This window comes from Caloenas nicobarica, chromosome 24, assembly GCF_036013445.1.
Source record: "Caloenas nicobarica isolate bCalNic1 chromosome 24, bCalNic1.hap1, whole genome shotgun sequence".
NCBI classification, from domain to species: Eukaryota; Metazoa; Chordata; class Aves; order Columbiformes; family Columbidae; genus Caloenas; species Caloenas nicobarica.
In genome coordinates, this window is record NC_088268.1 from 1655919 (window position 1) to 1671223 (window position 15305).

Consider the following 15305-nt stretch of genomic DNA (forward strand, 5'->3'; position numbering starts at 1 on the left):
CCACGCCCTGTCCCCACGGGGCGCAGGCAGCGCCACCCGGGGACGCGGCGGCCGCGACCCCACGGGGGCTGGAGCTCCGGTCACCTCCGTGCCCGGTGGGACCTGTCACCTGTGCCCCCACAGGGGCAAGCCCACGGGTGACAATTCCCACAGCATCCCCTACCTCCCTGCCTCAGTTTCCCCGGGTCTCAGGGGACTCACGCTGTGGGACAGCCCAGGTGACATCCACGTGGCCAAGCACCCATTGGGGTCAACCACGGGGTGGCGGGACGGGACGCCACCACCAGCGGTAAAGGCTGCTGTGACAACCGGGCACCCACGAGTGCCACCACAGGGACAGCCAGGCCGTGCTCAGGGGTGACGGCCACGCCAAAGAGCCGTCCCCGGGGGGCTGAGACCGACGGGCCTGTGACACGGGGACAACGCAGCTGCGCCCGCTCCGTCGCCTGCCATCTCCATCAGCCTCGGCGGGGACAGCGGGACGCGATGGCAAGTGACAGCCGCCGCCAGCACTGGGGGTGAGCGAAGGACGCGGGGCCGGGGGGGACACACACGGTGGGGACGAGGCAGGGGACACAGGCATAAAGCAGCCCCGGGGCTGCTCCCAGAGCCACGGTGGTTTGGTGGCCTTGGGTGACAATGCCGAGGTGGCATCAACCCCAGTGGCGCCCATGGGTGGCCTTCCCAGCGGGTGCATCCTCATCATCACCCCCCAAAAACCCCACCCTGGGGGTGCGTCCCCTTCCAGTGCCACCCCCAGGCAGTGTCCCCAAACCCCAGGGGACACGTGGGGGACAGATCCCAACCCCCCCAATCCAAAAGGGGGAGGGACCAAGGGGACACTTGGCAGCACATCGATCGTCCCCGCGTCCCCCCTCAGCTCCCGCAGAGGCTTTAATTTAACCAGCGTGCGAAAATCAATTAGTCGCCTTTAAGGAGGCAATTATTCCTGGGGGCTTAACGAGGCTTGCAGGGGGGCAGAGTGTTTTCGGGTGGGTGTGCTGCCAGCCCCGTGTCCCCCCCCGAGCTGTCACCATCGTGTCACCAGCTCCTTCCCTGGTTCTTTTCTCCACCGTTGTCCCCCAGTCCCCCCTCATTATCTTTCTTTTTTAACGAGTGCCTAAAAATACGCCTCGGCGAGGTCACGGGCTGCGTGAGTCACCCGCCAGCGCTGTGCCGTGGTGGCCCAGGTGGGCAGGGGGCTCCACGTGGGGACAGGGTGGCCGTGCTGGGGACACAGAGGACATGGGTGCGCCCTGGTTGTGTCAGGGGATTGTCTCATCCGGAGGGTTGGGGACATCCCTGGTCCTGGTCACTGTGTCCTCATGCTGGGGCCACAGCCCCCGGTCCCCTCGTTGCCATGGGTCATTGTGTCCCCATGGCATGGCCACCACCCCAGGCCACCTCACGGCCATGAGTCACCGTGTCCTCATGGCATGGCCACCATGTCCCCCAGTCGTGTCCCTACAACCTGGTGGCAGAGCTGGGATGGCTTCAGTGTCACCCTGGGGCAGCAGCACCCTACGGATGGGGACAACAACACCCCAGGTGACTCTGGCTGGAGACCCCACAGTGCTCCCTGTCCCTGTCCCTGTCCCCAGCCCCTGCATGGGGGTGCAGTGCAGCCCCCGAGCCGGCTCTGTCCCCCTGGGGACAGACACTGCTGGGCCATGTCTGGGAAAGGGGACACAGCTGGGAGGTGACAGCAGTGGCAGCAGTGGCTGCAGTGACTGCAGTGGCAGTGGTGGCAGTAGTGGCAGTGGTGGCAGTGGTGATAGTGGTGGCTGCGGTGGCCGCTGTGGCTGCAATGGCTGCAGTGACAGCGGTGGCTGTGGTGGCTGCAGTGGTTGTGGTGACAGTGGTGGCAGCGGTGACAGTGGTGGCTACAGTGGTTGCAGTGGCTGATATGGCTGCAGTGGCTGTGGTGACAGCAGTGGCTGCGGTGGTTACAGTGGCTGCGGTGACAGCGGTGGCAGCGGTGACAGCAGTGGCTATGGTGGCTGCGGTGACAGCGGTGGCTGCGGTGACAGCTCACTCGCGGCAGCTCCTCCGCAAAGGTTAAGCAAACAGCAGCTCCCGCGATCGATGCGCCCGGCCCGGGGCTGTTTGCTCTGCCTGGTGACGTGGGGACGGGGGTGGGTGACACCGGGGGGGACGCCGGTGGCCAGGGAGGGCTGATCAATGCTCGGGGGTGCAGGCGCAGCCTGGGGGTGCCTGAGCCCCCCCAAGCCCCCACTGCTCACTGGGAAGCTCATTAAGGGGGTTTGGGGAAGGGTGAGTGCAGCTGGGGTGGGACAGGGGCTGGGGGGTCAGTGCTGCGCTGTGCCTCAGTTTCCCCTCCCGGTGCTGCAGCCAGGCAGGAGCTGCTGCTGCCCATAGGACCACATGTGGCCGGGGGCACTCTGACCCCGCACCCTCGTGGCACCGTGTCCCCCACTGCTGTGGTTACCCCGGGCGGGCGGCGCTGATGGCTCAGCACTAATTAGCGCCCAGAGGCAGAACTAATTAATGACCCCGATGTCAGGCCACACTGACGAGCCTGGGGACAGGGCTGCAGGATGGAGGCGACAACATGGTGGGTCCCAGCACTGGATGAGGCAGAGGGTGCTCCTGGTTGGCAGGTGGCTGGATGGCTCGTTGGCTCATTGGACACACAGGTGGCTCATTGGCTGGTCGCACACTTGCCTAGAGAGCTGGCCAGTTGGCTACCTGGCTAGCCACAGAGCTGGGTGGCTGGTTGGCCAGTAGAAAATTGGCCAGCTGCTGGTTGGCCAACTGGCTAGTTGGTTTGAAGGCCATCGAGATGGCTGCTTGGCTAGCTGGTTGGCTAGTTAGCTGGCCAATCAGTTGGCTGGGTGGCTGGTAGCTGATTGGCTAGCTGGCAGGTAGCCAGCTGGTTGGCCAACTAGCTGGTTGGTAGATGACCAGCCAGTTGTCTGGCTGCCTAGATGGCTACTCAGTGGTTGGCTGGCTAGCTGGTTGGTTGGCTAGCTGGCCAGTTGGCTGCTTGACTGTCTGGCTGGCCAGTTGACCAACAGGCTGGTTGGCTGGCTAGCTAGTTGACTGGCAAGTTGGCCAACAGGTCAGTTGGCTGGCTGGTCGGTTTGCCATCTGGCTGGTTGGCAGACTGACTAGTTGGCTACCCAGTTGGCCAACAGGTTGGTTGGCTAACTGGCTGGTTAGCTAACTGGTCGGTTGGCTAGCTGGTCAGTTGGCTACCAGGTTGGTTGGCCACCTGGCTGGTTGGCTGCCCTGGCCCTGGGGACAAGGACGTGCCACACAGCCCAGCCCAACGCAGGCACCGTCCGTTGTCCCGTGCAGGAGCCCAGCTGCAGGCAGGGGGACAAAGTGGGGGTGGCGCATCCCCCCCATCCCTGTCCCCGTCACACTCCCTCTCATTATGGCTGCAGCGGGGCCAGCCACCCCCCCGCCGCGCGGCAATTAAGGGCTGCCAGCACCGCGGCTAATTAGCGCTGCTGAGTGACGGGAAGTGGCTGCTCGCCTGGCAGCAGCGCTGGGCGGGTAGAGGGGACAGGATCGGGGACGGGTACCCCAGGGGGACTTGGGCTGCTGGGACCTGCTGTGCTGTCCCCAGGGTGCCCCAGGGCCAGTGGGGACAGGGTGTGACACAGCCAGGGGTGCGCAGTGACATTGGGTGACAGCCCACAAGATGTGCAGGGGGTGGCACCAGGCTTGTCCTGCACGGTGTGTGACACACCGGGTCATGCAGTGACAGTGACCCTGGGTGACAAACCGTGGGCCATGCAGTGACAGCAACACTGGGTGATACACTGTGGGACAGCAGTGACAGTGACACTGGGTGACACCCCGTGAGCCATGCAGTGACATAGAACTATATGACATCCCATGGACCACACACTGACGGTGACTCTGTGTGACAACCCACGGGAGCTGCAGTGACGCTGCGTGGCACCCAGCGGCCCTGCAGTGACAGTGACACCCTGTGCACTGCGCGGTGACAGTGACACCATGTGACACCCCGGGGAGCAGCAGTGATGCTGTGCCGTACCGCAGGGCTGCACCGCAGCACCGTGTGACACGAGTGGGACTGTGCGGCCACTGTGACACTGTGTGACACCCCAGGGGCTGTGCAATGACAGCAACACCATGCCATACCCCAGGACCGTGCAGGGACAGTGACACCAGGAGCCATGCAATGACACTAGTGACACTGATGCCATGTGGTGACACCACACTCAGCCCCCCGACCTGTCCCCGTCTTGGAGTCCAATCCCCCCTGGGTATTGGGGCCCCCACCCTTGGGGACAGTCCCCAGCGGGGGTGTCACCCTGTCCCTACAGCCCCGTGCGGGGGGACCTGCCAGCTCCACGACATCTGCACCCGCACCTGCCTGGTGGGTGCCCCGAGATGGGTGCCAGGGATGAGGTGCACTGGAAATGGGGTGCTCTGGGGAGGGCATGCAGCGGGAGGGGGACACTGGGGACAGGGTGCAGCGGGAGGGTGGCCGCTTGCCTGTCACAAGTCCCCGCCAGCCGCAGTGTCATCGATCCCATTTGCAGCAGGTAAATATTTGGGGCGTGCAGTGCGGGGGGGGGTCACTGCTCACACAGCCCCGATCGATGGCAGGAGGTGCGGCGAGCAGAGGCGGCCTCGGCGCGGGGCCGGGGGACACGGCGGGGCTGGGGGATGTGGGGATGCTGGGGGACACCCTTGGGTCACCCCCAGCACCTTTGTGTCTCCCCCAGCACCCATGTCACGAGCGCAGGGGGCTCGGCCAGGGCGTCCCCTCCATGGCGGGACACGCGCTGTCCCCTCCACGGCCAGCGATGGAGCTGCCGATGCCACAGAGCAGAGCCACCGTCACCGGGGGAACAGCTGTGGCCTGGGCCATGTGGGCACCGCCACGGACACGAGGTGTCCTGCCAGCGTGCCCCCAAGGGTGGGGGTGGCTGGGAGTGGGACCTGGGGTGGTCCAGGGGTGCTGGGGTGATGCTGGGGCTGGGTGTCACACGGCACCCATGAGGGACATCAGCACCCATGAGGGGACAACAGCATCCACAGGGGGGACTCTGTGTCCCAGCACCAGGCTCTGGGGTGGGTGCCAACACGCAGCCCACCCAGGGGGCTCGACCCCCCAGCTCAGCACCAGGCACCCCCAAAGTGGGCACCCGAGGCCAGGCCAGCCCCGGTTACACCCTGCACCTCGCCGTTGTCCCCCTGGAACTGTCCCCTGAGCCCCGCTAAACTCGTTAGCGGTGGCAAACGTCAGCAGGGCAGGAGCCAAGCGCCAAATGTGATTACGGTGCCCGTCTCGCTTTCTCCGTCCCCCCCGGCCTCATCGCAGCCTCATTTATCGTGGAGGGGTGGGAGGGAGGGGGGACGGTGACAGTCAGAGCTTATCTCGGGCTGCGCCCGTCCTGCTCCTGCGCTGATTTATGGCTGTGAGGGACTCCCGGCATCGCCACCGCAATTAGGGGCTGTTAAAATCAGGGCAGAGGATGGGCGGAGGGTCAGCACCTGTGTACGGCTCCCCCGGCGCTGCCTGAGAAGTTGGGGTGCCCAGGGGGTGCCCCAGCTTAGGGTGCTCTGCTGTCCCTGCACAGGGAGCACCGGGTGTCCCCAGGCAAGTGACACGAGGCCCCCAGGCACAGGGCTGGGCTCAGAGAGGGTGGGATGGGTGCCTGGCCCCAAAAAGAGGCACGGGCTGGCTGGGCAGGGCTGTGACACCTGGGAAAGGTCCCTGTGCCCAAGGGCTGGGGACAGCGAGGACGCTGCCTGGCTCCGCTGTGTCCCTGCTGGGACAACAAGCCCAGGTGGGGGGAAAGGGGAGTCAGAGCCCAAGTGTCCCGGAGCACCTCGGGGACCTCTGTGCACAGGGGGTGGTGACACCCACCTTGCTCAAAACATGGGGACAGGTGGTGGCAGCAGAACAGGGGGTGGCAGTGGGACAAGGGGGTGGCAGCGGGACGGGGGGTGACAGCAGGACGGGGGGTGACAGCAGGACGGGGTGGTGGCAGCAGGATGGGGTGGTGGCAGCAGGACAGGGGGTGGCAGAAGGACAGGATGGTGGCAGCAGGATGGAGGTGTCAGCCGACATGCCCGTTGCCGATACGCAGCCACGGCCCCCCCAAAAGCTCACGTCGGGGGACGCTGGGGAAAAGCCCAAGCGCGCTCACCAGCTCCGCTTGCGTGCGGTGAACTTTACCCAGCGCAGCCGTGACCCGGCATCCCAACGAGCTGGGGACGGAACAGAACCGGCAGCGCTCGCAGGCGCGGAGCCGCGGGAGCCGCTGCGATGAGTGTTTTATTAAAACGGAGGGGAAGAGCCGGCACTCGTTTCGCCCCGGGGAAACCGCCCAAGGAAACTCAAACAGCAGCAAATGAGGTTGGGTGAGGCGGGTCCCAGGTGGCATCAGACCCTGAGATCCAAACCGAAGGTGACGCACAAGCGGTGACAGCAGAAACAGAGGGTGAGGACACCTAACCCAGGTGAAACGAGGGGCCCAAATTCACCAGAGTCCCACCGTACGGACCCACAGCAGGTGATGAGGCGTTAAAGCAGCTTCTTCGCTCCAGGTTTCCCAAAGCAGAGTCTCAGGCACAAATTCCAGAGATTCCTCTTAAATAATTTATCTGAAAGGTGCAGCAGCCGGTGCCCCTGGAGAGAGACTCCGAACAAACAAATCCCTGGGCAACTGTACCCTGAAAATCCAAGTTTCCCACCCCTCGCGCACCAATTTGGGCCAATTCTAATATTATCTCTGCAGGCGCTTGTCTCTCATTGACCAGCCTGGACATCAATCAGGTGCTGTCCTGTCTGTTCTCCCAGCTGCTATTTGCACCTGCAGCTGGGAAGCTGAAAAAGTCCTTGGCAAGAGCCAAAACATCAGAGAGTTCCCATATTCTGCTGTTTTTCATCTCTAGATGTGTCCTTTGTTTTCTTATTCCGAGGGGTGCAGCTTCTGCTGCCATTCCCAGCGCCCTTTCCTGGCTCGAAGTGGCTCTGGGACCCTCCTTTACTTAAATAAGTAAAAAACGGGACATATCGAGATGAAAGTTTGCAGCTTGCAGCCTAAGGCTACAGCAAATGGAGTTAGTTATGCTAAGCGAGTTCTGTATTAGCAGTTTCTAAGTCAGTTCTGTACTAGCAGTTTCTAAGCGAGTTCTATATTAGCAGTTTCTAAGCAAGCTCTGTAAGAAGCAGCAAACCAACTCACGCAACAGCCCTGCCCTGTCGTGCTTGTGCAAGCCTCTCGATTGTACAAGCGTAACCGTTCAATAAACTATAACTTAAGACAGGTTGTCAGTCCTAACGGGGCCTTGTCCCCTCCATGGGCCGCAGCCACGTGAGGTAATGGTCCCAAGCCACAGGCACAGCTGGTGGGTAAGAACCTGAGCAGGAAGGAAGGAGATGGTGCCGGAAAAGAAAACAAACACCCTTCGTTCACCTTGGGAAGTCTGCAAGGAGACGCCTCATCCCAGCGTCTGCATTCAGCCGGCAAAGCTCATTAAGAGACGTGGCCTTTCGGTGCCCTTTTCAAACCTGGGAATTCAGGCATCTTCCGCGACAAAAAGAAAAGGTGAATTAAGAGATGAGACGCTGGAGAAGGAGGTACGCCAGCCCGGCCAGTGTGGCCACCGCCGTGCCCAGTGCCAGCCGTGCCCAGAGGAAGTGCCACGAGCCCTCGAGGCGGGCGTGCAGCCACAGGACCTGCCGGCGGGTGCTCTCCCGGTCTCCCGAGTTGTCGATGACGTGACTGGCCAGCTCGAGCTTCTGGTCCAGTGGCAGCTGGGAGGCCACGCGAGCTTCTGCCTGCACCCGGGACAACCCGTTCCTCCGCATCAGCCGGGAGAGCTGCGTCGGCGGGTCACTGCCGGGACGGGAGGGCGGCACTGAGGTGGGGTGCCTCGGGGAGGGAAGCTCCCCACGATGCTCCCCGCTTCATTTCAGAGCTGGTGCAAACATCCTGCGCTCGGATCAGTGGAGCCAGCACCTCCAGCACTGCCTGCACTGACCCACTGCATGTTTTCAGTGTTCCCATGGCCCGTAGCACCGGGGCAGTGCCCCAAACCTTGCCCCAGCTGTGGAAAGCCCAAAGACAGAGATTTCCCCTATACGACGGTGCCAGGTTTGGGGGAAACCTCAGTAAGAAGCCCCTGGTACACTGAGATAAAGGAAGGTGTTGCTTCTCACGTCTACAGAAAAGAGGAGGCTCCGGGGCTGGAGCCAAATTCTCCCTGGAGCAGGAGGGACGTGACGGTCCCCCCAGCCTCCAAGAGAGGTGGCAGCATTCTGGTCCTTGTGGTTCACGTGGCACTTACCAATAAACCAAGACCGTGTATTTCATAAACTTGGTCAATCTCTTGGTCTCAAAGAGCAGAGGGATGTCAAGGATCACGTAGCGGTAGCCTGCAGAAATGACAACACCCCCCCAAAAAAGGGAACGGCGTTACTCGGGTTCCCAAACGCTCCGTGCTGCGTGTACACCGTGGCCACGGCTGCGCCAGTGAAGCGAGCGGGAGAGCTCTGCGGCTCCGCTGTTACAGTGAGAGGAGAGCACAGCCCGCTTGCCCTCCTCCCTCTTGGAGGGAGGGAACGGTTTAGTTCCAAGCTTCCAGAGGGAAAGAAAAAAACAAACCAACAAACCCTAACCTGAACGATCTCAGCCCAAAGGTGAAGCTGCAGAAATATAATGAGGAGCTGAGAGGAGAAGCTCAAATGAGAGCAGCTGTGCACGAGCAGCCGACACACCGCTGGTGCTGCCTCTCCAGGGGAGCAGTGCCCACAGCAGAACCCGCTCTCCTCATCTCCAATGTTCGCCAGGCTGCTGTCATATCAGCCCACGGTTCCCAGCTCAGTTTTCTTCCCTTTTTGGAAAGCTTTTGGCTAAACAGTTCCATTTTTCCAAGGATAGCAAGGAAACCCTCATGGACCTGGTGCAGCTGTGACACTAAAATGCGGGGCTGCTTCCAGGCACAGCCCCAGGTCCTGAAACCTCACCAAAACCTCACCAAAACTGGCCACATTTGGTTTAAAATGCCAGCACCACGCGGAGCAGCCGGTGAAGGGGAACTTGGTGTCCCCCTGGACCACTCAGCCCACACCAGGCTCCCCACGTGCCTCTGCCCTTCGCAAGCGCCATTTGGGGATGTGGGGTACACCCCGACGAGTCTGGGGGAGCAGGACAGGGTAGGGGAAAGCTCTAAGTCAGGACTTGGCCCCGCCATGTGTCCCCTACCCGCAGGGACACCTCCAGTTTCACTGCTGTCCCCTCTTTCTAACCCAAACCCCCCGAAGTGACCTGGGCACGGCAGCAAAATCCTTGACAAAGACACTATTGTCCAACAAGGCGCTGTTTTACCGGCGTCTCCACCCAGAGAGGCTTCTCGCTGCCCTCCAGTTTGATCGATAAGAGCTTTCCTCACACAGCGATCCTCAGGGACAAAATCCAGCTATCCCAAATCATTAAAACCTGACTAATGAGGACAAAGCAGCCTGCTGAAGGCACCCGGAGCTCTCGCCGAGGGGCAGGACGGCATCCGCCTCCCGAGCCCGCAGCCCCGGGTTCAAGATTCCATCTCTAGCTCCCGGCTTTCCTGCCTGTTGCTTCCTCCTCCTCCTCCTCGCCCTGCAGCAGAGCACGGTCCCCGCCGTGCCCTGGCACCGGCCTATTCAGTTGTCACAGGGCTCAGCTTTGATAAGCTCCACAAAACCAGCCTGACTCTATTAAGACGTCCTTCTGTCTACGCAGAGACCTCCAAACCAGCTGGTGATCTTATCTGGCATTTGATTAGACCAAGTTTGACAGCTGTATTTGTTATATTTATCAGGGGAAAAAAAGCGGGACTTTGGAAAGCACGGCTGTCAGCCCGTTTCTCACCTTATCGAGACTAAAAAGGGCTCCATGGCTTTCAGGGAGAGAGGTTGGGGGCAGGGAAGAATATTTGGCCATTTCAGCAGGTGTGACATTATCCGGTAAGTGATCTCAGAGAGGCCTCGCAATGCTTTTCTCAGGCCCTGCAGATGTACTTTAAACCACAGAAAAGAAGGCAAAGGGCAGCAGCGAAAGGCAGGAATGAATCCTCCAAACACCGACGCAAAAGGCCACCGGTGGCAGAGCACAAAGGGCGTCTCTCAGCGCTGGTTCCTTTTCTCTTTCCCTGTCCCTGTCCCCAGTTTAAAGCCAAAGGCAGAGTGAGCGGTGACAGCTCCTGCTGAAGTCCCAGGGTGCTGGGACACGGCTCTTACCTCGCACAAAATACTTCAAGATCTGCTTCAGCATCTCCTTCAGGATCTCCGGGTGGGTGATAGAGTTGAGCAGCTGCTGCTTCTCCGGCTGGGAGAAGATGATGTTTCCTAGAGCCTCGCGGTTTATCTCTCCGTTCTCCAAGAGGATCTTGGTGCCAAAGCAACGCACGATCCGCCCATAGGCCTTGCAGCGGGGCCGCACCACTGAGAACGTTAAACAGCCAGAGGTTAGAGCCGGTTCTACAGCACAGGTGGCGTTCGCACCAGTGATCGGCCTCAAATGAGTTTTGCTCATTAAATAACAGAGTCGATTCTCCTCAGCTTGGCGCTGCACCTGCCATCGGTGCTGCAGGGAAGTGTCTCCAAAAACACCCACCCAGATCGGGCAAAACGGGGCTGCGGGGCCAGGAGTTGAGCAGGGAGACCCTAAAGGGACCAGGAGCAGCGTCAGGTTTATTTTGGCTGAAAACTTCAGCGCTGGGTGAACACAGCTGGGCTCTTTTTAAAAATTTTTTTACTGTCTTTCGCCTCAGCCACCGAATTCTTCAGCAGAACGAACACAGAAGCCTCCCAAAAGATCAATTCCCAATAGGTATTTGCAGGGACTCTGACATGACATGAATGTATAATTTTAAAACCACCAAAAAAAAACCCCACCGACAAAAAAGACGCAGTAATAAAACCATAATTAAGATCAAGCTGAGGAGAACCACAGAGCACGACAGACCGTACATAATTTTGTCTCCAAAATCCAGGGATGTTGCCACAGGTTGTAACCTCAGGCCAACCTAATAAAAGTCTTTAAGACCAATTTCTTTCTGCCATGGAATTTCACACTGAGGCAGTTTCAGGATGGGTGAAATCTGTCCAGGAAATAAACACATATAAAAAAGGAATTGGAAAAAAATGAAGTGATTGGTAGAGAACCAACACTGAGTATCTGTATTGTTTTCCTACCATCTCCGAGGGCTTTTAGCACCTCCAGCAAATTTTCCACACCTCCACGGGAATTACATTGCAATAAAATGTTAAGAGCATCACGGCTTTCGGTGGCTACACGGTAAGTTCTTCACCAAACAGAAAAAGCGCAGGCACTTCAAAATGACACCTCCTGCACCACAGCTCCGCTGCAGACCCGAAACCTTCTGCATACCAAATCAGCAGCCCCTCCTGGAGCCAGCGCTGCTCTCCTCGGCATCCTTGGCATCCCAGCGGTACCGGGGGATTAACATCTTGCCCCGTAAATCACGCAGGTCATCGGGGAGAGCAGGGCCGGCTCCAGCCTTGCTGAGGAGACAGATCTGGATTTTGGGGGCTTTTCGGTAGCCAGGGCAGCACATTTGCAGAGCGGTGAGAGGCGGGTGAGCTGAGCAGCACAGACTGAATCCCCTCTGAGCCGGGATCAGAGAGTCACAGAATCATTTTGGTTGGAAAAACCCCTCAAGATCATTGAGTCCAACCATAACCCACCCCTGCCACTACCCCATGTCCCTGAGAACCTCATCTCTGTCTGTCCAACCCCTCCAGGGATGGTGACTCCAGCACTGCCCTGGGCAGCCTGTTCCAAGGCCCCACAGCCCTTTGGGGAAGAAATTGTTCCCCAGATCCAACCTCAACCTCCCCTGGCGCAACTTGAGGCCGTTTCCTCTGGTCCTGGTGCTTGTTCCTGGGTAGCAGAGCCCAACACACTCCATGCTACAATCTCCTTTCACGTTTGGATATTTGGACCCTCTTTTTTTTGAGGCACAAGACATTTTGTGGACCAATCTCTCAGTATTCACAACCAAGCAACATCCAGCACAGAGGGAAATTCTCTTTCAAGCGTGTTCATCATCCACATTACAGGACGGGTGTCCTGGGGCTTGTGGGGGACACCAGATCAGCTGAGGGAACCCACTTTACAGAAAACTGCATTTATTTTGCCCAGAATTTGCTTTCAAACTTGGGAAGTGTTGCAGTTCAGAAGAGGAAAACTCAGGGCAAGATCTCCCCAAGGTGTTTATTAGGGCATGATCTTTTTTTTTTCTTTATTAAAAATACATCCGAGTTCCACTCCCCCCCGAGACATCCACTCCACGCAGCTTCATTGAGTGGGAAACACTTCATTGAACGTACCCAGAGCACCCTCTGCCGTCTGCGCTTCCCTGCATCAAACCCAGTTGTCAGGGGAACCGCAGGGAGAAAGATCAACTGCGCCAAACTCACCCTCTCTGGCAATCGCATCGGCATCGATCACGGCGCAGCCCAGTTCCCGCAGCACGTCCACCACTGTGCTCTTCCCCGACGCGATTCCGCCCGAGAGTCCGACCAGGAACATCGTGCTCTGAAATGGAAAGAGAAAAAAGCTTGAAAACTCACCCGAACAGGGCCGGTTTTTTCACGCCATGCACAGCAAATATTAATCCCGAACAGGCAACTTCACTCAAAGCTCATCTTCATACGTTCTCCAGGCACCATCAAGACTTTATGATGATTTTGGCACCTCTTTGAGCTGGGGACCCTTGTTTTACAGACTGAAGAACAGTGTTGGGTTAAATGAAGCCTCCCCGGACCCTCCTGACTCTGGCTGTGCAGCTCAAGTCGGCCGGGTTACCCGCAGCAACATAAACCCGCTGCCCTTTGGCACCTGCACCCATCGAGCCACAGCCTCATCTACAGCACCCTAAATCAGCGAGATTTCGGGCAGGGTTGTCGAGGGTGACCGAGGATCAGTGACAAAAGGGAAGAATTCAGATAACAGCTCAGTCCAGACCAAGAAAAGTGAGACCAATTGATGCTCAACAAGGGCAAGTGCTGGGTCCTGCACGTGGGTGACAATGACCCCACGAACGCTGCAGGCTCAGGGAGGAGCGGCTGGAAAGTGCCTGGGGGTGTTGGTGACAGCGGCTGAACATGAGCCAGCGTGTGCCCAGGGGGCCAAGAGGCCACAGGATCCTGGCTGGTACCAGCACTGGTGTGGCCAGCAGGCCCAGGGCAGTGACCATCCTGTGCTGGGCACTGGGGAGGCCAAACCTTGAATCCTGGGGGCAGTTCTGGGCCCCTCACGCCAAGAAAGGCCTTGAGGTGCTGGAGCAAGTTGAGAGAAGGGAACGGAGCTGGTGAGGGGCTGGAGCACAAGTGTGATGGGAGCGGCTGAGGGAGCTGGGGGTTCAGCTGGAGAACAGGAGCTGAGGGGAGACCTTCTGATCTCTGAACTGCCTGAAAGGAGCTTGGAGCCAGGGGGGTCGGGCTCTGCTCCCCAGGAACAAGCGCCAGGACCAGAGGAAACGGCCTCAAGTTGCGCCAGGGGAGGTTGAGGTTGGGTCTGGGGAACAATTTCTTCCCCAAAGGGCTGTGGGGCATTGGAACAGGCTGCCCAGGGCAGTGCTGGAGTCACCATCCCTGGAGGGGTTGGACAGATGGACATGAGGTTCTCAGGGACACGGGGCAGTGCCGGGGCTGAGAAGAGACCAACACCCTCCACGCTACAATCGCCTCTCCAATAATTGCAGTTTGTCAGAAGCCGTAAGTCCTGTGGCAGCTGCAGTTCAGCAGCGGGAAGAGCAGGAGGCGGCGCAACAGCCCCCGGCACCGGCCGGCAGCGTCTCAACGCCGCTTCTCTCCGCAGCTGCCCAGAGCCGCCGCCAGCCCACGGCCGCACCACAGGCGCTTTTCCTTCCACGGCGCCAGGCGAACGGATGGGGTTCCCTCCAGCAACGACGAGGGGAACTCGAAGGGAACCAGAACGGCGCCTACAGTTTTTTTTCCCCGGCGTTACGGGGGCTCGGGGCGATACAGGGGCTGCTGCTGGATTTATCGCGGCAGGTTAAACCCAGCCCTCCCCGCGGGATCTTATCCACCCTCTGCCACAACCACAAGGAGAATCAGCCCTTCGCTGGCTGCCTCGCAGGGGTGGAGGCTCCACTCGCATGGTTTTAAAAACACATAAACCCCCTCCTGCCCATGTAGAGTAAACACAGGGCTTAACCGCAGCGACCCCGACGCTTTGGCCTCAGCCTCAGCTGGGACCTGGTCCCCAAAACCTGCGATTTCTGTCTCCGTGACACAGTTCTGCAGGCAGAACTGCTGGGGGGTGAAGGAGCACTCGGGTTGGTCTGGAAACCGCGCGCTGTGCCGATAGAAGATCCCGGTACGACGTCTAAACATTTAACGCGCTTGGGTTTGAACTGCGCGCGACGGTGGAGAGTCCAGCCCGTTCCTGCCGACGGTGCGAGCAGGAGCCAAGAAAGAGTTTTCCCCCAAACACACCGTGTTTTGGTGCATCTGCCCCGCGCCGACTGAGCCAGAGGCCGGGAAACCGAACCCGGAGCCCCAGAGGCTGCTCAGGCGGGAAAACTCAGCGAGTGGTTCGTGCTGTGAGGAACGGGGCCCTGGGACACGGACCCGGAGCCCCGGGGAAGCGGCTTTTAAACACCGAGGTGCCCAAACTTCCCCGTGCCCCATTTCCCCGGTTTTCCAGCACAGGCCGCCGCCCCCAGCCACCCGCGGGGCCCAGGGCAGCGCCCAAAAGCGGCCCGGAGCTCCTCCTGCTCCCGATTTGGGCCTGGAGCGCTGACAGACCTGGTGTTTGTCTTGAAGACGCCGCAATTAAAAGGCAAAAATCACGAAATACTCGTTCCGTGGGTGCGGAAAAAGCCGCCAGCACCACGAACCGCCCCCGGGGTGCGGGGGCCGGAGCGGGTCCCCTCAGGGCGCCCTCACCCACTCACCCTCTGCCCGGCTTCAGGCGCAGCGCAGTGTCCCGCGCGCCTATTGGCTGGTAGGAAGCGTCGTCCTTCTCCCAGCCAATCGGCGCTGCGCTCATTGGGGTCGGTGCGCCCTCTCGAGCAGGAAGCGGGTGGGGACACAGACACCGCGGCCTCAGCGGGGGACGGGAGACGGGGGGACGGGCCGCAACTCTCCGCCGCGGCGGGCGGCCCCGCACGGCTGCTCCGGTCTGCGAGCGCTCCCGCCCCCGAGCCCCGCCCCGGGACGCCCCCAAAGGCCGACGGGAACCGTAGTCCCGGTCCCGGCGCCGCCCGGGCCCCGCATGCCCGGGCAGACTACCGGTCCCGGCATGCCCCGCGGCCCAGTG

At 60.1% G+C, this 15305-nt stretch overlaps 1 protein-coding gene across 2 annotated transcripts; it reads right to left on the reverse strand.

The window, feature by feature from the left end:
* Positions 1–6301: 6301 nt before the first annotated feature.
* Positions 6302–15174, reverse strand: DCAKD (dephospho-CoA kinase domain containing). Of its 2 annotated transcripts, none has more exons than XM_065651143.1 (5): positions 14941–15174; positions 12437–12554; positions 10232–10435; positions 8305–8392; positions 6302–7853 (listed from the first exon to the last, which is right to left on the reverse strand). In XM_065651143.1, the coding sequence occupies exons 2-5, from the start codon at positions 12546–12548 to the stop codon at positions 7568–7570; spliced, it is 690 nt and encodes a 229-aa protein (XP_065507215.1). In that variant the 5' UTR covers positions 12549–12554; positions 14941–15174; the 3' UTR covers positions 6302–7567. The 2 variants fall into 2 exon arrangements, with proteins under 2 accessions (XP_065507215.1, XP_065507214.1); XM_065651142.1 differs by having other exon boundaries at positions 14792–14969.
* Between the last annotated feature and the right edge of the window lie 131 nt (positions 15175–15305).